This window comes from Botryllus schlosseri, chromosome 8 (assembly GCF_051294905.1).
Source record: "Botryllus schlosseri isolate E-star chromosome 8, Bs_hap1, whole genome shotgun sequence".
In the NCBI taxonomy this organism is placed as follows: Eukaryota; Metazoa; Chordata; class Ascidiacea; order Stolidobranchia; family Styelidae; genus Botryllus; species Botryllus schlosseri.
In genome coordinates this window covers 10,718,056-10,741,118 of record NC_137243.1, presented here as the reverse complement: position 1 = coordinate 10,741,118, position 23,063 = coordinate 10,718,056, and the positions used below count along the sequence as shown (strand labels likewise).

The window sequence follows — 23,063 nt, the reverse complement described above, 5'->3', positions numbered from 1 at the left end:
CGGACTTGAGTCGGTGGTGAATTGAAAATGACTCGACTTGACTCGAGTCAAAGTGAAATTGCCTTGTGACTCAGAACCTCATGACTTGGTTACAACCCTGCACCGGACCACTAATTGAACCTAATTGCCTGAAGCCGATAATGGGCAAGACGGGAGTGTCAGCAAGAACCATAAGAGTTGAGTGTGTGTCTTCACCTCAAGCGAGACCCCTGAGACTGGTTAAAGGAAGCCCTGGGGTTTACAGGAACCCCAGTTAATCACCATCGAACAAAACTGAGGAAACACTTACCGCCAAATCTTAGCAGATTCAATCTTCTCTCCGTCCAAACCAGGTAATTCATCACCGAACAGACTGTCGACGACGGGAGTGTACTTCAAAGTTTCGGCGCCTTCCAGATAAGTTCCAACCGGTTCGCTACTGTTTATCAGTTCAAACTCGGCGAAAAAGCTCCTCTGAGTACCGACATCGATTGAATCGGGAATAAAACTAAAAAAGAAATGGAAATTGAAATTTTTGAAACTGGCCAAATTTGAGCAGTGTTGAATATTGACAATTTGATTATATATCAATTCTATCTCACCTTAACGTGGAATTCGGAGACAGTTCTGCTTCTTTTTCGAGCAAGCCCACCAATTTCGTCAGGTTGCTTTCTCTCGTTTCCACATTGAAGTGCACGACAAAGTCATCTTTCACCCCGTTGATATTCATTGGTGAAAAGTAGTCGGCATCCACTACGGTCGCTTCCTCGTAATCAACAGTCCTCATGAATTGGTCCAACTGCAAAATCAAGATACTATCGATTTGAAATAGCATGTCTGCTATAAAACCGTGTAAGGAATTACCAATTTATTGACTTCTTCCATCAGAGCATCGTGGCTCGCGCTATCTTCTTCTATCATCGCGTCGATCAAATCAATGGAGGAAGCATTTTGCTTGAGCAGCTTGTACGATATCTTTCCAGTCAACATGGTAGCATCTTCATTGGAAGAAAGATCATACATTCATTCATCAATGCAGTTTAATCGGAAAACAGTGCATGTGACGATGAGTAGAGTAACGTTTGATTTGTGTTACTGTATACTATTACGAAAAACACATTGAACTTTGCTTACTGTCGAGTGATGGAGGTGTTACAATAACGGATACGTTGAACGTTGACATTTCGATTGATGAGAAGTCGCTCTCGTCTGAAATAAAACATAGTTGTCTTTCAAAATGATGCATAAGACGAATAAAGAGAGAGCATCTTTATTTTCAACCACACAAATTAATAACATATATAACAAAAATGCAATTCAGCGAAATGAGATAAATAAGGTATAGAGGGGAGGCTCGATATAATGGAGTCATCAAAGCCGAGCTACTACCCAGGCCAGGAGCACCTTACTACAGTACTCATTACCCTCAAAACTTTGGATTAACTAATAAAGAATAAATAAAAAAATAAAACATAGGAAAAACAAAGCACAGCAAAATAACAACAACAGCACATAGCATCACGGAAATATTAGAAATTAAATGGATAAAATATGGTACAAATACAATTTAGCGGTAACTTGCTAATAGCTCACAGTTTTGAAGTCATTTTAACATCCGGAATACTAGGTATTGCAAAATCATTATCCAGACCCTGTACAAATTGTTCAGTAAACTTGTAACACATTGGTCGAGAAAATGTGCATTACCCCAGAAGTCAAACGATTCATTCAGGAACTGCCTGTATTGATCCGTCATCGTGAACGGGTCGGTCAAGACATTTTCGTAAGTTCTCAGGCTGAAATGCACTTCCGTTTTCTCATCGTCGAGAGTGAAAATACTGAAAATATTGAGAGGATAAGAAAAAGACGGCTTGACAAACTGAATAAATTACGTACTCGGTCACTTCGAGATGCTCGATAGTCCGCTCGTTATCAGTCCCGCTGTTGTACAAACGCAGCAGAGTTCCGGATAGCCCGTCAATGTCCGGACTGTCTGTACTATCATCTACAGTAGTCCACCATCCGTTGTAGCCCGGAGAATTTACGAAATTAGTTCCGTTCATGATCATTTCTCCAACGTAACGTCTTGCCACGGATATCGCCACAGAATTGTTGTCAATCCTGCATTGTACGAATATCAATAATTTTACAATTGAGCGTGTATTGCAGGGAACACGTTAGCACATTGCGTCTTACTTTGAATCCAATTTTTCTGATATCGCATTCACAATAAATCCTTGCGCGAATTCTTCATCCGCCGTGTATGATACGAATTTGAAATTGGCAACAAATCCGTTTCGTTGGTGGGCAAAGTACTGCGTTTCGGCCATCGTCCCGTTGTCAAATATCGACATCAGCTGTAGGAAGTAAAACGTCAATGATAATGTATACCTAAATATACTACAGCCACAGGAATTTCGAAAGCGAGTACATTCAATGTGTGAGATTATAGTTAAAGGTACAAAAAATGGCATTGTAATATTCCCTACCATTGCGTCCGTGTCATTTTTCATTTTGAGGAAATCCGGGCTGGAATTATTAGTCAGTATTTGGTATCTGTCCAGTTCGGTAGCTTTGTTTGTGACGACGAAACGCCCGTTGAAGAAGTCTAAATACAAAAGCATCATGTAGCAATGCTGAGAGTTGGACGGTATTAAAAGCAATTAAGTAAACTCTGGTCTGAGTCTCTAAACTTACATTCTCTCATATCCGGTTCATCAACGATCACAGAGATATTGAGAGTCGATACATCCATTCTTGGTGGTGGCAGAATGTCTGTAGCGATAAATTTGAATGAAAAGTGTAACGTTGGCATGGTAATATATAGTAAAATGATGGAAGAAGTGAAAAAGCTTGATTATTGTAGACACTGTTACTGGGATGAAAAAAAGCAACTCACCGAAAATTTCAGTGATGTTTTCCTCGATCATAACGCGCCTAAACCATCTCGTCATAGTGAACGGATCGGTCGCATCATTCTTCTCAAGTTTGATCTTGAAGTGGACCTCCTTCGTGTTATTCGGAGCGTAAAGATACATTCTGAAACATGAGTTTTCTTATTGTTCTGTAATTTTTTTCTATTTACCCATACGCGGCGTCAAGAACATTCGAATTATTATGAACCGCGCTATGATATTGTCCGTTAAAATTAAAGGGGCAACGCCGACGAATTTCTTCTCAATATTAGCAAATAAGAAAATGGGGATGAGTCATAAGTGTTTTTGGTCAACTGCACAAATTCGTGATTGAAAAAATAGTTGTGGAGCAAATAATATAACAAATACACAGACGGGTGGCTCGATATGACAGTGTCATCGAAGTCGAGCCAACCAGGAGCATCGGCAGGGGAAAAAATGTCTTTCTTCATTTGGAAGTTATAACTGAAAAATTATATCAATAAACAAGGTAATTAAGGTTTCGAAGAGCGCACCTGAGCATTTCTGTTGATGGTAACGTGTCGTTACTCCACATTCCTTTCAGGTACACTTCGAAAAGCGTCAGCTCAATGAGGTCAAAGTATTTTTCGGCATCCAAATCGTCAGGACCAATCGACCAATCCCACTTGTTGAGATGTACGAAATCTTCAAGAGCGAATTCTCCGAAGAATTCCCTTTCCACGTTTAGTATAACAGATTCCGGTTCAATGCTGTAATGGCGGATACGCATAAGTAAATAATTTGTTCTGTCTCGCCGAGTTACAACGGTAGCTACTTCATTTCGGTATTTGGGAGACGAGTGTCTTCAATCTTTTTCTCCAAATATGATGTATCATTTTCGGATGAATGCACGACGAAGTGCAGCTCAATGGACCCGAGCTCTTGAGACGGGGCAAAGTACTGCGGAACGAATACGTAATTGGGCGCCGTCACCTGGAAATGACAAGGAAGTCACGAAAATCCAAATCCCAAAGTACTGTAAATGATTATTGGATCCTATGTGTTGTGATATGTTTCATAATGTTTCGAAGACTCATAGCTCACCAAAAACTGCCCTGGTTTTGATTGGCTGGTTTTACAAGCTCAAAGAAGTATTTGTCGAGCAATTGCTTGTCCTTATTAGAGTACTCTGCTAAATATAAATACTATCATGCTTACCGAATCGTTGATAATCGTAATCAAATCCAAGAAGTCTGAGCTTTCATCGTTCAGCAAAAGATCGGTCAAATCGTATGACGAATTCAAGTTATTCAATGTTGCTTTTCCGTTATAAACATCTGCGAATTCGATATAAAGGTTCAATTTTCCATAGATTGATTTTTAACGTGCAGCAAAACACAAAAGATTAGTCAATTAATCAAAAACTTCCGAGCTACATGGGTTTCTGTACAATAACAGAATCAGCATTCAATAATTCATCGTGCAACGTTGCTAAAAACAAAAATCCATGCTTTGCGAATAATGTAATAGAACATATTATTTGTAAATTAGATAGACCTTTTATTCGGAAATATATTCAGTTTGAATATAGGGTTGTGACAGTGAAATGTAATTCAAATTCTAAGCATCACAGTGTAGGCATAAGTTGAAGACATCGATGGCTTTACAAATTAACAATGTTATTGATAACACCAAAGGTAATTCTTTGATATTTCTGATTTGGATGCACAATTCTGATGTAACAACATGAAGATACGTGCGATTTCATACACTTGGTTGCGCATCGTGCGCATTGCAGTCAACTATAATATGAGAAACAAACTTACATGGCATTTGTCGAACAGGATCAACGTAACTAGTCAGATTGGCCGTATCCTTGTCGAAGTCAATATTCCATCCTAAAATAATACGCAGCATGTTGAGTTTGAGTTCATGTCCCAAGGAAAAGTCTTCCTACCTGATATATTTCCGTTTCCAAAATCGATCAACGGACGAAGAGACTTTGTGACAGCAAACGGGTCGTTCACGTCGTTTTCAGGCATTGTCACGGGCCAGACGAATTTGACAGAGTCTCTTGTCAACGGCAGAATACTGATAATATTGAAAATAAAGGATACCGAGTGTTATACTCTACCAAAAGAAGAGTTTTTAAAATTATGGCAAACATAATAATCAAAAGTAGCTTCAATGAAGCAGAGTTAATAAACCTAAGGCAATAGACCTGAGTCAATGCAATATTTCTAATTATAAGAACACTGTCTATATCTTCAGGTAGGGTTTAATACATACATACATACACGCACACACTTTAAAATACATTCCAACAATCGATAAAGCATAAAGAAACTTACGATAAGCAGCATATTATGATATTCCTAAAAAGTCGTCCAACAAAATGTAGGTAATCAAGATGATAAAGTTTTGTATGAGACAGAAAAATTCAATTCGTTACCTCGGTGATTCCATCCTAAATCTCAAAATATTTTCCACGTAAGGCGTCAGTAATTTATCCACCAATCCAGAGAGAGAGTCAAGGTCGACTTCGTCCTTCGTCACAAATGCCCTGAACTCTTCGGCAATATCGTTATATGAGCCGTTAAGTGAATCAGCTGTGGTACTCAAATGTGCATCGATCTCGAAGAACAATTTCCTAGTAGACGGCACATCAAGAGTTCCGTCCACAAATCTGAAAGTGAAATGATTGCTTCGAATGAACATTGTATTCCTCAATACATAGATAGAAACATGGAAGGGAATTTTACACACGGTTATACGAAAATTTGCGGATCAAATATACCTCAGTTGTTCTGGCAGCAAGCTTGCTTTCTCCTCAATACTTTCATATACATCCTCCGTGGTCATGTCTGCAGACGTAACGGTGAAGTGTACCGTAATGCCTGGATTGTCAGTTTCACCATACAAAGAAAAGTATTGGAGCTCGTGTTCGCTGTCTATAACTAGGTCCAGCTGAACGGTAATGAATCAGTTTTAAGCTGACGGTATCAGTAATATTATGTCACCGATCTTACTAAAACTTCCATGACTGATTTTTGCTCTGCGAAGCTGTCAGTGTTGTTGTCTTTCAAGACTTCGACCAGATTCACACCAGCTTGTAGCGTCGTAAAAGAAAATTGGCCGGCGAATGTTATATCTGAAAGACAATATGTATTTCGCATTGTTGACGACAAGCTAAAGCATAAACTATGTTATCATTTATTATTTGATTTGCATGACAAGTAATCCAATGTTATTGAGATCATGATAAATCTACACTTCAAATCCCTTGACTGAAAACTTCAAAGGCTGAGACACGCGATCCAAACTTCCGATGACCCACAACACTGGATAGCCACAATTGCACCCAAATTGTGGTTACTAAAATATCAGCAACTTACTTCTTCCCGTGTGGAATGGTACATCCACGTATCCTGTTATATTAGCTGTTTCCACCATGAAATCCGTTTCCCATTCTAGAAACCAAGCAAGCGTGACAATATTGCCGAGAGAAGACAAAGCAAAGCATACCGTCGAAGACAACATCCGGGAACACCAGCAGCTCTCTCACTTTGCTTGTCATTTCGAAAGGATCGTTCAAATCATTATAGGGCATCACCATTCTCGAATACAGTTTGATCTTGTCCAGACCTAGCGCTATAATCCTGTTGAAAAGCGATATATATAAGCACATTCTAAAAGTAAGTGATGCGTACTGGAGTACTCACTCAGGTGTATCTATGATTAGATCAGATGCATTTTGGGCCGAGTCTTGAAGGGGCTGTTTCAAAGCATCGATGTATACGTCGAAGGGCGCGCTGCTGTTGTCAAGGTCTTTGAGTAAAACAGCTGTAAGATTGCTCATGGTATCGTCGTCAAGAGGCGTTGAATTCTTCAAAGTCACGTCGATTTCAAAGTACAAAATTCTTTGCGTTGGTATTGACACGTTCTTGACTCTGCACAATAAAAATGAAGGTTTGTCCAAATTTCCGAGCATACATACAGACCTTGGAAGTCGTACTAATATGTAACTGGTTTGAATTGTGTACAGTTAAATAGCTTACAATATATTTGAAATCAAGCTGCTACTCAAAATATCCTCCAAGGCTGAAGGTTCCCTCTGTTGAGATTCAACGATGAAATTCGCTGTTACATTGACGTTGTCTTGGTCGAAAATTGGCACAAAATATTGAATGCTCGATCCGGGAAGTATCGACGAAATCTAGAAACAATTTAGTAAGTTTGTTAGAGCGAGTGTAAGAAAATTGAATTTGACGAGTATAAGAATTCTAAGTAGGGGAAAGAGAGTAACCATCATCAGTATTATGGTGTGGAAAAAGTTTCATCCTCAGAACGTAAAATTGTTCTGAATATTATTCATAGAATAAATTGGGTATTCTTGGGCGTTTGATAAATACGAGCTATCCAGCAAAATAATTATAAACAGCAAACCCAATTTGGTAATAATGTACTCTGAGCGTACTGTCTTTAAGAGATGCAAATTAGCATTTAAACCCGATTCCAACCAAATTTAATACAGATGCTTTAACACTCAAAGCTGGATATTATCGGCACAGAGCAATGAAATTTTCACTATGTTTGGGCAAGCTGAAAAACCTCTCAGGCTGTAAGTTGCCATTGCAATTGCCAATACCGTAGAGTAGACAGAGATGCAGCAGAATGACTTCTCCCATCTACCATCACTTTATTACCATACTCACATCTAACAAAGTCATGGCTTTTTGGAAGTCAACGCTGTCGTTATCTTTACTCGCGGTCACCCAATCGATGTCATCAATGTCCCCGGAAATCGGGAAGGACAGCTCGCCAGAGTATGTCACTGTGTCTGGAGAAAAATCGAGACCAAAAGTTCTTGAATATTCTTCGAAATATGAGAAATAAAAGGCTGATCTCATACCGGGTAATTGTGAGGGACGCGAGGCATCTACTTGAACTGAAATGTTCAGTGAGTCCACTTCGATGAACACCGGCGCACCTTCGTTATCTGTGACTGTAAATATAAAATGCTTTGAACGGACATAGCGATTGTAACGCTTTGAATGCATTACATGCTGAACGGTTGGAACGTAACATATCGCGGAATTCCAAAGTCAAATTGAAAGGATTCGCATCGTAATTTTCATTCAGTTTCACGGTGAAATGCACTTCCGTGTTGTTTTCATCGTAGAAGAATATCCTGTAACGTACAAAATTATGACAATTGACCAGGGTTGTAATGACTCGAGTCATGATTTTTTGGTGACTCGACTTCACTCGAGTCGTTTTTCAAATGTGTGAAATGACTCGGCTCGAGTCAACTTTTGTATCGACTTGACTTGTACTCGAGTCATTGGGCAAGACTCGAACCAAGTCATATGACTCGAGAAGGACGGCCAAGAAAGACATTTCATTTTAATTTCGAAGAATAGTGAAGTTACCACATTATTAGCATTTCGTCCATCAGTCCGGATACTCCGAAAATAGGGCAATAAACAGTTAAGACTGAGGAAAATTACTATATTATGAATGCGAGCAATTCTATATTACTCTAGCAGAGTTGAAAAACGTAGATTGAACCCTATTGAACTCAAAACTGAACAGTAAACATAATGACTTGGACTCGGACTTGACTCAGTGGTGAATTGAGAAGGACTCGACTTGACTCGAGTCAAAACTACAAAAGTGACCTTGTGACTTGGTTATAACTCTGCAACTGCGTCAATTTTGATATTCATACAGTAAATGTGTTGCATATCAGCAAGTTTCCAGTGTTCGTTATCAAGTCTGCATAGTGTAAAAGTAATGATAATGGGCCTTGTCATGTTATTTGTATCGGTCCATGAGTCATTCGTACGGTTTGAAAGCTATGTGATTATAAACATCCATCATTTACTCCACTAAATTAACCTTAATAAGTATGATATAACTGACATAACATCGGTATAACCAATTGATAAAATTCAAACATAAAGTTCACAAACCTTGACATTTCAATTATCGCTTCCGATTCAGGATTCTGTCCGTTGGCACTGTCATATCTACTCTGCAACGATTGTTCCATCTGCTCCGCCAGTGGCAGGAAGTATGAATTGTCACGGTCCAAACTGGAGCCCAGTAGGTTATTCACGGTCCAACCCGGTAAGAACAATTCGCCGACAAAGTGACGTGCAATTGAAAACTCGGCGGAGTCATTTTCGTAGCTAAATTGAAGAATGGTATTTGCAATGTTGTATTTAGAATTACGATATCTTATTTGAAATAATACCTTAACGGCGAATCGATAGATAAAGATTTCTCCTCAAATATGCCTTTGATTAAATCAAGATCGTTGCTGGTTGACCATATCCCGAAATCCACAGAATAATCAAGTCCAAAGTAATCGATATCCACTTCAACATACACATCCAAATTATCTTCAAACACGTCAGACACCTGAACGGTTGAATATTAGAAAAATGATCATTGCCATTGACTAGATGCTAGTTCCTTACGAAACGTTCAGATTCTTCGATCACCGTAGCAAAGCTTGCGCTGGAACGGTTGTGCATGGCTGCATTCCAGTCAACAATGACAGGCTTCGCAGTCAGATTAAGTCTTGCATTCATGTAGTCTAAAATATAATATTCCGAATGAACCATTTTTATTGCAATCATCATAATGATTCGGAAACACCTGTAAAAGTAGACATTGATTTAAATTGCATGGTGTTTTGAAAGAAAACTATATTTTTATTTGAGTTACGATTCAAAGGTTTTTAGGTTTTTTTAATGCACCGTCGTGGGAATAGTATCATGACATATTGTAAAAAGAATAAAAAAGAAACAAGATAACATTGATTGCGATGATTGAACTTCCTGTTAGGCCTTGATACGGTTTTCAACGTACGTTTACAGGGGGTTGGTAGTATAAAAATCTTGTCTCAGCCTGATCTATAATAGCTGATATATATACAAATACCTATATATCCGAGAAAGAGAGAATATTCCTGCGACACAAGAAAAGCCTCGAAAGTAAATCTGATGCGTAAGTGAAATACCATAAAAACCTTGAAGAATAACTTTGATACTCACATCTTGGCACAGGTGCACTCACGACAACGCTGATGTTGAACGTTTCAATCTCAATTTCAGGGTCCGACATGATCACTGCGGATTACAAACACTTCAATGCATCAGAAATCCCCGAAACAGTCAATTTTAACAAGCTTACTCTGCATTCTGTTGTTATTGCGCAGCAAGCTTCGGTACTGATCGGTCATTTCAAAAGGCGTGATCTGCTCATTTCGGGCTGTTGTGATTTTAAAATGAACTTCCGTCTCATCTTCTCCAAAAAAGTAGATCCTGGTAGATATAAAATATGTATGTTAATATTTTACAAATCGTTTTAAATAGCCATGAGAAATGGAGTAAACAAAAGAGGACACATGGTCACAGATAGACTGCAGAATGGCAAAAAATTTAAATATAAGTGTAAAGCGGATGTATATCAATGAGTGACGGTGCGTTTGAGTAGCAAAAATACAATTTTTCAGGGCAACGAAATACAGTTATTCCCATCAACACGTTGGCACATACCATTCAAATCGATCGAGCCAAACAATTACCTCTACGGTAATTAAATCGTTAACCCGTCCTTGCGAAAGCAACCATTATTGCCATTGTTCCCTCAAAATCACTTGCATTAAAATAAACTTGAAAAATTTTCACTCCAATGATCATCATCTGCATCTGCCGCTCAAATGAGCTGTCAGTAAAATTAACTTGCCCCCAATTGGCTTATAATCATTAGTCATTCACAAGACCGTGGAAAGAGTGTTCACTCAGTTGTACGTTGACCATATACGCAATAAACATACCTTAAGATTTCTATATCGTCAATATTCGCTAACGGCGTATCGTTCAAGCTTGAATCGTTTCCTTTGACACTGTACACGTCCATCAGTTTTTCTTTTATTCTCGGGAACAGTCGTTCCGATTTTGAAGTGTCATTCGTCATGACACCGACAAAGTCATTGGCTGGCAAGTCGGAAAATATCGCTTCGCCCAGGAACTCTCTATTCACATCGATCTCTGTGGAATTCGGATCGAACCTGTAGAGATTACAAGTTAAAACATATGTTTGTGGCGAAAATAATTGATCCTTACTGATACAGATCGCTGAAAGCCGCTGACATCCCGATCGAATAAGGCATTGCTGGTAATGCAATGTCCGCGTCCACGATCTCAAAGTGCATCTCCAAATAGTTTCCGTAAGGAGAAAAGTACTGCACGGACACAAGGCCGGCTTCGTCAAAACGAGAATTAATCTGAAATCGAGTTATAGAAACGTAAAATTGATTTTCACAAAGAACTACAAAAAATAAGTACCGTGTCGTTCATGTGCGAAACAATATTAACAAATGTTTCACTGTCCTCGTTCGTCAAAAGGTCGTACAATTCTTCTCCGCTCGGCGGAATGAGTAGAAGAACTCTGCCGTTGAATGTACCTGAGAGAGAAATTTTGATTATTGATCCAACTTAAACAAGCAATAAACAAACAGTATTAATAATGATATGAAGAAAAACGCTAACACAGTGTTTGACATCTGATACGAATGATTGATACGACTTTAGATGCCAAATACTCTGATGAAACCCTCATCAAACAAGTAGGCTACACCGTATACATGAATAGAAATTCTATGTAGTTCTAGGTAACATTTCGTAGTCGACAGCAATTTCATCAAGTTCAATCATATCATATACAGTTACGCCACGTAAGCAAAAGGTCAGTTATGTTGACTTATTAACAACTACGGTTAGCATTAATATATTTTACACACTGGCTTTGGCAAAAATGTTCTATGTTTTATATTGTGACGAGAATGCATTGGTGGATACTACAGGCGTATTACAGGCGTAAAGTATTTGGAGACTTGCTGAGACTGCCTTTAATCAGTACATCATACATACTGTAGGTTTTGTCATACCATCAAATTTTTTATCTGCTTGGTTTTATTATTCAGAGACTTGCAAGGAGAATATCCTATTTCTACTAGCATGTAAGTGTCGTAAGTAAGTAGCGTTAATGATACCGGATCATAATATCAATACTCACGGAAGCTAGGCTCCACTATCACCGGCAACCGTCCAGCTGGAATGTAGCAAATACGGTAAAATGTGATTCTACAATCTAATAAAAACCACATACCGTATATTTGGAAGCTTCCAGGCACGATGTTTTGGTTTATTTGAGGATGAGTAAGGTTGTTCAACCGCTCTGTGATTCCTTGTGGGGTATTGATGTCGTAGAACACCATGTCCAAATCAAAGGTGAGCGTTCCCGTCGTTTGGTTGATTTCATAAACTTCAACGCGGTCCAAATAGATATCCTCCATCGAATTAATTGATTGCATAATCTGTAAAGGGAGTCGCATTCGCATATTATTCGCGAGTTTCATATTTCAAATTTGAACACTAGCTTTATCTACTCTATCGTCAGCAAATACAGTTAAAGAAGCTAAGAAGTCAGGAATTTTACGCCTTGACTACCTTACCAAGACACGTTTGTGATTTGAATTATTTCTTGGATTATCTGACATTGCGAGAACATAGAAGAACAAGCATTTGGAGAGGATATCGCAGTACTGTAAAACAGTATCAAACAACAACGACTTACCCACGAAGAAGACAGACGATACTCATCGATAGGTAGAAGTGTTGCATTTGTCAAATTAGCGACGCCCCAGAACTTGCGAGAAGCGACAACTGTCGTCACATTCGTGCCGTCGTTCAGAATATCTTCCGCAACGTCACCAGGTATCATTGCCGGATCCATATTGTTTGGTCTTACGAGTTTCATATGAAGCATAACAGAGTCGAACATGTCCTCGGACGGCTCGATGTAATCCACCGAAAGTGTGGCTGTGAAGTTTCGAAGTCAATAAAGTATTTTACAGGAGAGCGATTCTCAAGGTAAACTCACAGATATTGAACAACGTCTGATTGGAATGCGCTGTCAATTGCTGTCTCACAAGATCGCCGAACATCTCAGATATTAAAGAGAATTCCGGAGAGAACGTCGGATCTGGCCACATCGATGTCATCTTCTCAAGATCCATGTCTGTAATCCTTCTCTTGACTGAATTGAAATTGGGCATAAATACTTGCGGTACACAAAGTACATATTCGACATTACATGGTATTCCTAGTCCGTAGATATCGTGGCTCGGCCATATGTCGATGGTTTCTTTGTCAAGATGGTAGTTCTCAACGTCAACTCTTTCCTCGTCCAAAACCGCCTGCACATTGTACAGCGCATTGCGTATCACAAGTGGCGCCAACAACGCCTCGAACTCTGGCAGTGGCGTCAAAACGAAGTCTACCCTCAGTCTGGTGGCATGCTCAGGATCGTACGGATAGACCTGGAAGACATTGCGATACGATGACGAAATGACATTAAAAATTCTGCAGACTGACCGATATGCAAAATCAAGTATATCGCATGAGTCACAAAGCAAGAGTCATGAGCCTTAAGTCAATTAACGTAGTCTTCAAATGTTTATCAGTCTATGAATCAATTAAAAGAGGCTGCAAGACGCAGATGAGATCATGGCTGTATATAAGATAGTCTTCATCAGAATTTCCACCATTGAGAGGAGTGTACCTCCAAATTCAACCATACATAATAAAAATTTGAAAGGACGGGCATGATTTTTCAGTTGTGAACTTTTTCAAAATGAAACAAAGGTACTCAAATGTCACACTCCACCAATCCGCAGACATAACGAATGTGACAAATTAATCTGCTTTTTATGCCCATTCGACTATTATGTGGGATATGTATCATTGCTCTGAAAGGAGTATTTCCGCTGAATTTTAAAATTCCTGCAGACCACAGCATGAGTCAGACATGGTGCCTTGACCCTGCTTGCAGTCAAGAGTAAATAAGTTGGGAATGACGAGGTGCAAAACGTTCCTTTTTATATATTACTGGAAAAATAACACAACTAGTAGCTAATATTTTCAATTTCTTACTATTTGAGCCAAGCAGTTGAGTTATCCGGAAGCGACAAACCCTTGATATCATCTAATGAGCAGCATCATCACAAAATAGTACTGCTAACCAATGTGAGCTACTTCTATCGCATATTTTTCTAATTGAATAAATATCCCAGTTCTAGGAATATAAACGTACCTTCGTCACGTTCACATCCATGGCCATTCGCGATTCTGCAAGATATTCTTCAATTCGCATGGCCAATTCACCCAAAACAAGCTCGTTTTCGATAGAGTCGGCAATCAAATTCATACTGAGAGACGGAACGTATCTAAACTCCACGCTGCCGTTAAATCTTCTCGGAACTGCAAAAGAGATACATAAAGTGTCAGAAAGACACTGCAAAATGGTTGAGAATATAAAAATACCATTGATTTCAAAGGAATCATCGTAGTAATCAATGAAAATCGATGAATTGGATTTCTCATTTTTGGTCCAGTTGTTGAATCGCACCATCAGTTCTTCCGTGATATTTTCCCGAGAGTCAACCGATATATGAGCTTTTATTCTTAAATTTGAGGGAAATTAAAAGTTATTGCCTTTGTAAAGTAGAGTTACACGCAGGATTGATACCTCGATAAAGGCAGTTGATCCGATTCAAAGTAATTGAAAGCAATGTCCGGGCTGTTCTCTTCGCCAACGTAAATTTCGTCAAGGAAAAGTGATACGTGCTGCGATAAATCCACCGAGTCTTCCGATTCTGGCTTGCGAACGACGTTGTACACTTGAGCGGGATCGACTTGCAGATCGAAGCTCATGTAATAGTAATTGCCAGTACCCCCTGTAGATATACAAAGGTAAGGAATACACATTGTCAGCATGCGAGCGCTTTTTGCTAAAGCATACCCTTTTCATCGCATGAGCATACGCCTGCCTGCGGTATTCTTCGCTTTATGAAACCATCGCCTAAAATAGAAAATAACAATCAACTCTACGAGCCACCGCCTGAGGTGATAAAGCAGTCAACGTCAATACTTAAGTAGCAGTATAAGAATACTGGTAATTTCCACTCAATTACAAGTAAAAGTAGCTACGGTACCTACACGGCATATCTACTTCAAATGCTCTACGACACTAAAAATAGGCGCAATTTTCTAAAACTGATTTAGTTTCAGCAAAATTATTTCTTTCACCCAGTTTTCATGACAATTTCACTAATACAAGTGATACGGGCTTATTCCAAAACTACGTTGTGCTTTGCAGAATCCAATATGTATAGATAAGTAGTTTTGACTTTTCATTCTTTATGCAATGGGCATGACTTCTCTTGACGTCGCCTGGGTTCCTCATGTAGGTGTCTGATCTCAAAGACTACTCCAAGTCGTGTCGACACCTTCCTATCTTTTCATTATATCGCAGTCTTGTGGTGATTTCAAATGATGAAATTTTAATAATAAACTCAACTGAACCAACTGTTAACTCGAAATGGAAGCAGACTTAGAACAATGAACTTGGAAAAAGTAGTACTTCCACAAGTACCACGCCGTATACGTTACTGTGAAGCATACACATAACAAGCACAACCAGTACAGAATATCTCGAAAAACTTGAAATTAGGCAAAAGAAAAGTTACCCGAAAAATATTTACCTTCAATTTCTAGCGTTTTCGAGTCGAAGTTGATCAGGTATTGTGGAAAGGTTTTTCCCAAGATTTCCGTCAAGATGTTTGGTGTCACAGGATCATTCAGCCTGGTTACCACCTTGAAACGAATCGCCAACGAAGTCATGTCTTCTCCTGCCGTCGCGCCGATGTACGCGTATCTTGGCTGTTTCATCATCTCGGACGGTAGCAACGACATTTTCAGCTGCATTGAACGACGCGAAAATAGAACGCAAAGAGTTATCGACAAGTTCGCAGTATATACAGCCATGCCAGAACTCACAGCGTAGTTGATTTTGCTGTCCAAAGCTTCTTTGAGCTCGTTGAATGTCGAATCGACGTATCCCGCCGCCAAATTCACCATGGACGCGTGTCCGTCAAATATTCGTTGCCCTAAAAGTGGTTCAATGCGATAGAATGACGATGTATTACTTTTTGTTGACAAATTAATGCATACCGTCCACTTGGAACGACTTTGGTAAGATCGTGATGTCGCCAAAGTCTGCTTCCGATTCAGTAGCGTTGCTGACGAATTTTTCCAAACAACATCCATTATCGCCCTCTGCACGGTAAAAAATTCCTCGATCACTAACAGTCGTTAGTTTTCAACTTACACATGCCATTCTATGACACAATTTTGCAGATGGCACGGAAGGTTTGAAGGAGCCTTCAGTTCAGTTTATTAATATTAATTTCATAATTTCAAAACATTGCAAGATTGCAAGGAAATGAAGACAGGAAGGAGTAGAAATGACTTGAGATAATCTTTCAATCGCCCGCCTTGGTGCAGATTCATAGAACATATGGATAAGAAGAGTGCTTAGTGACTTGAAAGTGAGATAAGATAACATAAAAAGGACAAGTCAAGAAATATGGAAGTGGCATGTGTTGATAAGCGATATAGATATGTCAGATCGTGGTCTAGTAACCTCCAGCGCACGGTGAGATGTAAGCGTCATTACCCTAGACATAATTTCGTAATCAAATGCAGATACTTGTACAAACGCTGTTTGATATGATACATCATTCACGTACCGGCCATTGTGATGATAAAATGGGCAAAAAGGCTATTGGGTTCGGAAGGCTCGTAATATTGAATTTCAACTTCTTTGATTCCCCGTCCGGTTGTATAGTTCTGTTCGATGCTGTATTTCGTCACAATCTAAACAAAGCAAACGTGATAAAAACGAGGCACGAAAAAAAATCGAATACAATTTGGTACCAAAGCTTTGAGCATTTCTTCAAATTCTGTGGTAACTTCGGTTTCAACGTCCGACAGATTGGTGAGCATTTGACGTTCCAATTCGCCGGTCGTGTTGAACTTGATCACACCGACATACACATCTCCAGACGGTGGTTCTGGTTTAGTAGCTAAACACAAAAATAGTCCCAGCAGGAGGCAACAGCAAAGAACAGCGCTCACATACCGAAAATAGCGGACTCATTGGCATTTTCCACAGGAACTACAGAATCGAACGGTGCATTCAAAGGCTCCGATATTACGAGGTCGCGGAACTGCAGCGTGTAATTTTCCAGAGACTGCAGTATATCAGTTTCATCCACCATCACAAATTCAAAGACAATGACAAGATCCTACGGAAGAAGAAAGTGTGAGTGCAGCAAAGAAGATTAATTTCGAACAATTAGTTACAGTTGAATTCTCGACCCAGATGTCGTAGGGTTCGATGTTTGTTGCTCTGCGGTTGCTTCCGAGATCTCCGACTTTTGCGACAATGGATGAAATCTGAACAATGAAAATATATGTAAGATCTGAACCACCTCAGTATCTATTAGTAATGCGACATTTTCTCTTCTAACAGGATGTGCCATCACTATTCCTTATTTTAGATCATTCATTTTTTCTGAGATAAATGTAAATCAAAAGAAAAAGGCCTACTAATCGTTAGGCCAGAGCGTTCAACTCCAGAAATTGTATATCTTTGCAAAAATTCAATGCAGAACAATAATCAATAAAATGATATGAAAGTGCTTCTTGGAGGTACAAAACTTCAAAATACAATTAAACGGTATATTCATATTGAAACAAACCCAAATATTTTCGGCTGACACTTCTCAGGGGTAATCGTCAGCAACTTGTCGAGAATTGGAAAGAACAATGTAGATCAACAATCGTATCACAAAGCATAACATCACCGGTATGAAATTTCGAATAAATAATGTGGTATATTTAGATGATACTCGAACATCTTCAGTTGGCACAGACTTGGTGAGCGTATTTCGATAAAAGTCAACTCCAAGGCACGCAAATGAAAGTGTGAATAACGTAATCTTGGCAAACTCACATTTTCCGATACATCCGCCAGATAATTCAAACCTTCCACATGGTCGTACGTAAATCCCGTCGGCATAGTCTGCACGTATTTACCCCACAGTGTCATATTCATCAATGTTGGCTTTGGTTTCCTGAACATACAAAATTCATAAGTCTGTTTGACAGCTATAAGAATCACATGCAATTCCATACCAAATAACAGGCGGTATGATGGGAGGTAGTGGGGGTGGAGGAGGTGGCGGCTGTCGTCTTGTTGTTTTGTTAACTGTTGAAAGAATATAGACACAGTAAAGCAAAGTGCATTTACGAGATATTTGATTCATACCTGTGATTGTTGTTGTATCGTAATTCACTGTTGTCTCCGTATCTGCTGTTGTAATGTCTGCGGTGGTGATGTCGTAGGAAGTGGTACCTTGAAAATAGAGGCATTGTTATACATCAATTTGTGCTTATTATGTCGATGAGAAATACCATCGGTCGTTCCTGTGAAATCTTCTGGGGTAACAGTTTCTGAAAGCATGTCACCATCGTAAAATCATTGCATCTTATACTCCGTATCAGAACTTACCTTGAGTGGCATCTGTGGTGCCATAATCTATTGTACCATTTTCAGGCGTTGTCTCATCGGTGGGATACGGCGTCGTGAATGAATCAGTGGTGGTTTCTGTTTCTGGTGCTAATATGGAAATTGGATTAATACTGGGACAGCAGGTTACGAATAGTTAATAATGTCAAGATATTCATCTCTAACAAATGTGTAAATGAAATTTCAAATGGATAGGCTGCTGTTACACCCAATAGCGAGTCAGTGGAAGCTCTGGTACAATGTTGAACCTCAAACTCAATTGATATGTCGATAAATACAACTAGATGCAAATCATTTGTGAAATGAAGGCACATAGTAATCAAAAGTGACGACAGAATAAACGTTAAACGCTACTTCAAGCGGGAGAATAAAATGGAGGTCTGAACAGTACTGAAGCGTGTAGTTTGAAGTGCTGGAAATCAATGAGAGATCACAAACTTGTATTAGTTAATCGGAGGAGGCTACTTATGAAATTGCAGGGTGTATCATTGGCACTAAACTCAAAATAGCGCAAAATGCTATATACAGGAGTGAGGTCCTATTTCACTGTGTTATTATAACAATTTAATTTATAAAAGGATGTAAAGAAATTTCAAAACAACTTTCCACTTTACAATGCAGGATATCTAAAATGTACAAATTAGGTATTTTTCCCAAATAAACTGTCGAGTAAAAGTCTAAACGTAGCGACACGTACTTGAGCATTCCCAAAAAGTAGCGGTAGCCTATTTCGCTACTGACCACAACTACATTAGCCACACAGTTAATTCTAGCAGCAATTAACACGACCACACTGTGCGCTGTCTTGCAGCATGGGCAAAAATCATCAGGGTTTAAATGACTCCTGTCATGACTAGACTCGAGTCCGACTTGAGTCACGATTTTTTGGTGACTCGACTTGACTCGAGTCATTTTTTCAAATGCGATTTTAGTATTGACACGACTATACTAGCTGACTTGGACTTGATTCGGTGATGAAGTGAAAATGACTTAACTCGACTCGAGTAAACACTATAAAATTGAGACTGACTTAGTTACAACCCTGGCAAAAAACGAGCTTCCGATCGACTATGGGATGCATGAGCTTATGACATTACCTGTTGTAACCCATCGTAGACTTGATTCGCCTTGAATGTCTGTAACAACTGCTAAAACCGATACGAGATACTCCGTAGACGGTTCCAGATTTGTAAATGTCGCTGTTGGAGTGATGTCATTCGCTGGTAATATCTGCAAAAGTTTGTGCTGTTACGACTGAACACTACTCGTAACAGAACAGCTTATCTAACCCTTGGTTCAGTATGGTTTCCAAAATATATCCAAAACTCATCGACCGGTTCGTCTGGAGGTACTATTTCTATTGTGACCGACGTAAGCGTTGCCAGTGCCTTGAATGTCACACCGGGAATGGGAGCTAAAAGGAATATAGGCATTACATTCCGAACATTGAGACCAAAACATAATTTCTCTATACCTGTGTTAACAAGCTTGAAGTTGTCCGGTCCTTCCAAGTCTCCGACGGCTGACACCACATTCACAATATACTCGTTGCTCGGCAAGAGAGAATGAATTGTTTGATTTATCGTTCCGTTTTCCGGGATTCGAACCTTGATACGAAATTAGCAGTGTTTTAGATAGAAAGTAACATACGTGTGTACGGTGAATGGTATGTCATGGTGTTGCTACAAGTCTACATAGGCGACAGCAATACAGAGAAGAATAAAATGATGGTGAACTCGGCAAAAGAATCTTTGAACTTACTATTGGGAATTCGTCTTGGTCGAAATAGATTCTGAATTCGTCAATACTTTCGTTCTGCGGCTGAATAAATATGGTGACGCTGCCCGGGGTCGAATCCATTTGGTATGTCACGATGGGCAGTGAACCTGTCAATTATCAGGAAAATGTATAGTGTTAATCTCAACGTGGCCATCAACAAGCTTTAGAATACAATATTGCGAATTAAATATTTGTATAACTTCAGCCTGGCCATTAATTCACTTGTTGATTATATGATAAAAACAACATAAGATTGCGATCAAGTTATGAAAAGATAGGAAGAAATTGAAACTGCAAAGTCAAGGCTGCTAATCAAGCACCTATCGCAGCCTTTAATAGCAACCAAAAATATATGCATGAGTGGATTGCACACTCTTACCGAAAGTGTTTATGGACTATTCAAATCTAAAGAACAGAGGCTTCACTGCTGTTCACATTTCATCATTAAACACCATCATGACTACCCGTTTATGACATTTATTGTTCCATGCAATTTCAGAGTAATAGAACTTGGTGGAGTGGGCTTGGTTGAGCACAACTCTCTGATTGGGGCTTCAATTTGAACTAAATTAATTTTGCTCCAGGCGTGCCCCAAAATTACATAGAAATCTGAGACGTAGTGGAGCATGAAACAGATGAAATAGTGTGCAGTTAAAAAACCCGCCTGTTGGTATCGTTTCGATGCTGTCCGGGCCTGTCGTGCGGTTGATTCGCGGCGTAACAGTCACAGTATACTCCGTGGACGGCATCAAAGAGTCGAAGGTGTATATCAACGTGTCGTTAATTGCCGGTAAAATCTGGACAGTTGCAAACCGTTAGTGGAAAGATTAATGGTCGCGGATCAAAACAACTTACCACCACGGCAGGTTTGCTAACTAATATCATGTAATCGTCAAATGTAAAATTTTGAGGAGGGATTGTCACGGTGATCGTCGTAGCGGTGGATATGACTTCAAACTGAACAGGCGGAATATCTGAAAATATAGTTGTCCGCGTGGTTAAGCGGCAGAAAAACAGTGCTAATATGTCGTAATGAGATAAATTTACCCGTCGTAACATTGAAAATCTGCAGCGGACTGCTTCTATTGTTGCTGGTGGTACTGATCAACACATTGTAAGTTTGCCCCGGGGCAATCCCCTCCGAGAACAGTACGTTGATCTCTGCCGGATAATCATTGGACACAACTTCCTCAAAGTCAATAACATAAAACCCGTCCCAAGTAGGCTGTTGAATAAATATCGTATAATGGCAAGTCATTGGAATCAATTTAATTCTCAGTTACCACTACGACATGAATGATGTAGCTGTCAACAACCCCACCAACTTGGTCGAAAGTAACGTTGAACGATGAAATCGTGGTTGCGAAAGTGGCGTTTATAACCGGCAGAGGCGCTGGAGATGATAAATGGCAGATAAAATGTGGTTCCACGCAAAGTAAAAGCAACATTAGGTATCCAAAATTACATGGCGTAATTATTCAAGTGATCACAATATTATGTCATAAATCACATTGAATGCATGGGTAAAGAGAAACTGGTAGCTTTCAAACCTAAAATCAGACGTAATACTCTCGGTACGGTATGCAAAGAAAGGAAACTGATTTCGCTTCGTGACATATCCGATAACAATGTCTAGCAAGAATTTATAAGAGGTCGGATCGTATGAAGTGGGCAACCTCTGATAGCACCAGTAGCGTAATATACAAAGGGTTGAAGCAGGGTATTGTTTAATTAGATATCCTTCCCTATACTGCCCTTAAATGTAGGTAATATAATTCTGATTCCTGCAATTTCAAATTAGCGACAGCGAAGAACACTTGTGTTAACTCATTGAATTAAGCACCAATGAAATGAAAAATTCTAACTAAGAAATGCATAACCGTACGCAAGATGAAAAATTCCAACTTACGTATTGCACGAATTTCCGTGATAGGACTGCTTTCCACACCCCTTATCACCATACGAGATGATACAGTATACAGTTCTCCAGGCAACAGTCCCTCAAAAGTGGTGTTGATCGAATCATTAAGATTGAAGAATTTCGTTTCAATTGGCGGCAGGCTTTCGTTCGAATTTGCTTGTCGAACAGAAATCACAACGCCATCTAAGTCACGGTCGCACACATTTGGGCTGGGGATGGTTTCCACGAATAACCCACTTTCACAGTCACAATCTTGAACGTATAATTGTTGTGGCGATGACAGCTGATCACCTATAAAACAGAAAGGTAACTGCTTCAAAAAGAGGACTCAATCCCATAGCATAGTGTGGATCAAAAATCTTCAGCGATACCGACATCAACTCTTCCCTACGCGTGCAATAAATTTTGACGTATTCGCAAATAGGGTACTTACTTATGACAGCAGTTGACAAGAATGGCATAGACTCCTTCCCGTAACTGAGCGTGGTGATAGAAACAAAGTATATGGACCCCGGTATGACAAAGTCTTCGTAAACTTCAACGCAATATTCATTAGCATTGGCATTGTAGCCTTCTGACAAAAGAGCATTGAGGACTTTGCTATGCAGAGTCTCATTTTCTTGCTGGTCTGAGGTAACTGTAACGCTGTGATGCAAAGATGGAGATAAAAGTCAGCTTCCAACTGAAAAAATAATTTCAAAAAAAGCACCTGTATTCTTGAACGAATCCTTCTGCTGGTTGGAAACACACGGTGAAGCCGCAGTAACCTCCTGCGATGCTGGCATCTTCTATGGTCTTGGGAACTGCAATAAAATAACGACAGATCATTACATAGTGTTTATCGGCAGGAATTTCATACGTAAAGTGGAGTCAAGCATTTTCGCGATACAAGCGTTTAGCAACAACAACATCAGATTGCATTGCTCAAATGCACACCGGCACTTCGTTTGTGAGAAAATATTGATTGCATGATAGGCGCCAAATTAGTTTATGGGTAC

At 39.5% G+C, this 23,063-nt stretch overlaps 1 protein-coding gene across 2 annotated transcripts in view; it reads right to left on the bottom strand.

Annotated features, from left to right (window-relative positions):
* LOC145445420 (uncharacterized) overlaps nt 1–23,063 on the bottom strand; it is a 62,101-nt gene that overhangs the window by 16,101 nt on the left and 22,937 nt on the right. For both annotated transcript variants that reach the window (XM_080323611.1, XM_080323612.1), the window contains exons 34-98: nt 22,775–22,868; nt 22,499–22,710; nt 22,054–22,356; nt 21,428–21,537; nt 21,192–21,369; nt 21,000–21,118; nt 20,809–20,941; nt 20,127–20,251; nt 19,840–19,972; nt 19,655–19,779; nt 19,463–19,595; nt 18,348–18,455; nt 18,251–18,289; nt 18,105–18,191; nt 17,972–18,044; nt 17,790–17,910; nt 17,138–17,230; nt 16,914–17,079; nt 16,709–16,857; nt 16,522–16,648; nt 15,944–16,048; nt 15,770–15,879; nt 15,475–15,691; nt 14,733–14,792; nt 14,460–14,667; nt 14,255–14,394; nt 14,025–14,191; nt 13,026–13,251; nt 12,813–12,968; nt 12,507–12,751; nt 12,039–12,246; nt 11,946–11,981; nt 11,216–11,334; nt 10,994–11,154; nt 10,705–10,938; nt 10,059–10,189; nt 9,920–9,994; nt 9,341–9,459; nt 9,115–9,281; nt 8,831–9,049; nt 7,919–8,046; nt 7,768–7,860; nt 7,571–7,695; nt 6,914–7,071; nt 6,578–6,805; nt 6,381–6,514; nt 6,251–6,325; nt 5,885–6,006; nt 5,653–5,822; nt 5,308–5,541; nt 4,813–4,946; nt 4,682–4,753; nt 4,074–4,192; nt 3,691–3,848; nt 3,410–3,625; nt 2,879–3,018; nt 2,677–2,754; nt 2,469–2,587; nt 2,176–2,336; nt 1,876–2,100; nt 1,687–1,817; nt 1,114–1,188; nt 844–977; nt 582–778; nt 290–487 (exon numbers count right to left, since the gene is read on the bottom strand). In XM_080323611.1, coding sequence (XP_080179737.1) covers nt 290–487; nt 582–778; nt 844–977; nt 1,114–1,188; nt 1,687–1,817; nt 1,876–2,100; nt 2,176–2,336; nt 2,469–2,587; nt 2,677–2,754; nt 2,879–3,018; nt 3,410–3,625; nt 3,691–3,848; nt 4,074–4,192; nt 4,682–4,753; nt 4,813–4,946; nt 5,308–5,541; nt 5,653–5,822; nt 5,885–6,006; nt 6,251–6,325; nt 6,381–6,514; nt 6,578–6,805; nt 6,914–7,071; nt 7,571–7,695; nt 7,768–7,860; nt 7,919–8,046; nt 8,831–9,049; nt 9,115–9,281; nt 9,341–9,459; nt 9,920–9,994; nt 10,059–10,189; nt 10,705–10,938; nt 10,994–11,154; nt 11,216–11,334; nt 11,946–11,981; nt 12,039–12,246; nt 12,507–12,751; nt 12,813–12,968; nt 13,026–13,251; nt 14,025–14,191; nt 14,255–14,394; nt 14,460–14,667; nt 14,733–14,792; nt 15,475–15,691; nt 15,770–15,879; nt 15,944–16,048; nt 16,522–16,648; nt 16,709–16,857; nt 16,914–17,079; nt 17,138–17,230; nt 17,790–17,910; nt 17,972–18,044; nt 18,105–18,191; nt 18,251–18,289; nt 18,348–18,455; nt 19,463–19,595; nt 19,655–19,779; nt 19,840–19,972; nt 20,127–20,251; nt 20,809–20,941; nt 21,000–21,118; nt 21,192–21,369; nt 21,428–21,537; nt 22,054–22,356; nt 22,499–22,710; nt 22,775–22,868 — 9,355 coding nt within the window. The remainder of the gene's footprint in view (nt 1–289; nt 488–581; nt 779–843; nt 978–1,113; nt 1,189–1,686; nt 1,818–1,875; nt 2,101–2,175; nt 2,337–2,468; nt 2,588–2,676; nt 2,755–2,878; nt 3,019–3,409; nt 3,626–3,690; nt 3,849–4,073; nt 4,193–4,681; nt 4,754–4,812; nt 4,947–5,307; nt 5,542–5,652; nt 5,823–5,884; nt 6,007–6,250; nt 6,326–6,380; nt 6,515–6,577; nt 6,806–6,913; nt 7,072–7,570; nt 7,696–7,767; nt 7,861–7,918; nt 8,047–8,830; nt 9,050–9,114; nt 9,282–9,340; nt 9,460–9,919; nt 9,995–10,058; nt 10,190–10,704; nt 10,939–10,993; nt 11,155–11,215; nt 11,335–11,945; nt 11,982–12,038; nt 12,247–12,506; nt 12,752–12,812; nt 12,969–13,025; nt 13,252–14,024; nt 14,192–14,254; nt 14,395–14,459; nt 14,668–14,732; nt 14,793–15,474; nt 15,692–15,769; nt 15,880–15,943; nt 16,049–16,521; nt 16,649–16,708; nt 16,858–16,913; nt 17,080–17,137; nt 17,231–17,789; nt 17,911–17,971; nt 18,045–18,104; nt 18,192–18,250; nt 18,290–18,347; nt 18,456–19,462; nt 19,596–19,654; nt 19,780–19,839; nt 19,973–20,126; nt 20,252–20,808; nt 20,942–20,999; nt 21,119–21,191; nt 21,370–21,427; nt 21,538–22,053; nt 22,357–22,498; nt 22,711–22,774; nt 22,869–23,063) is intronic.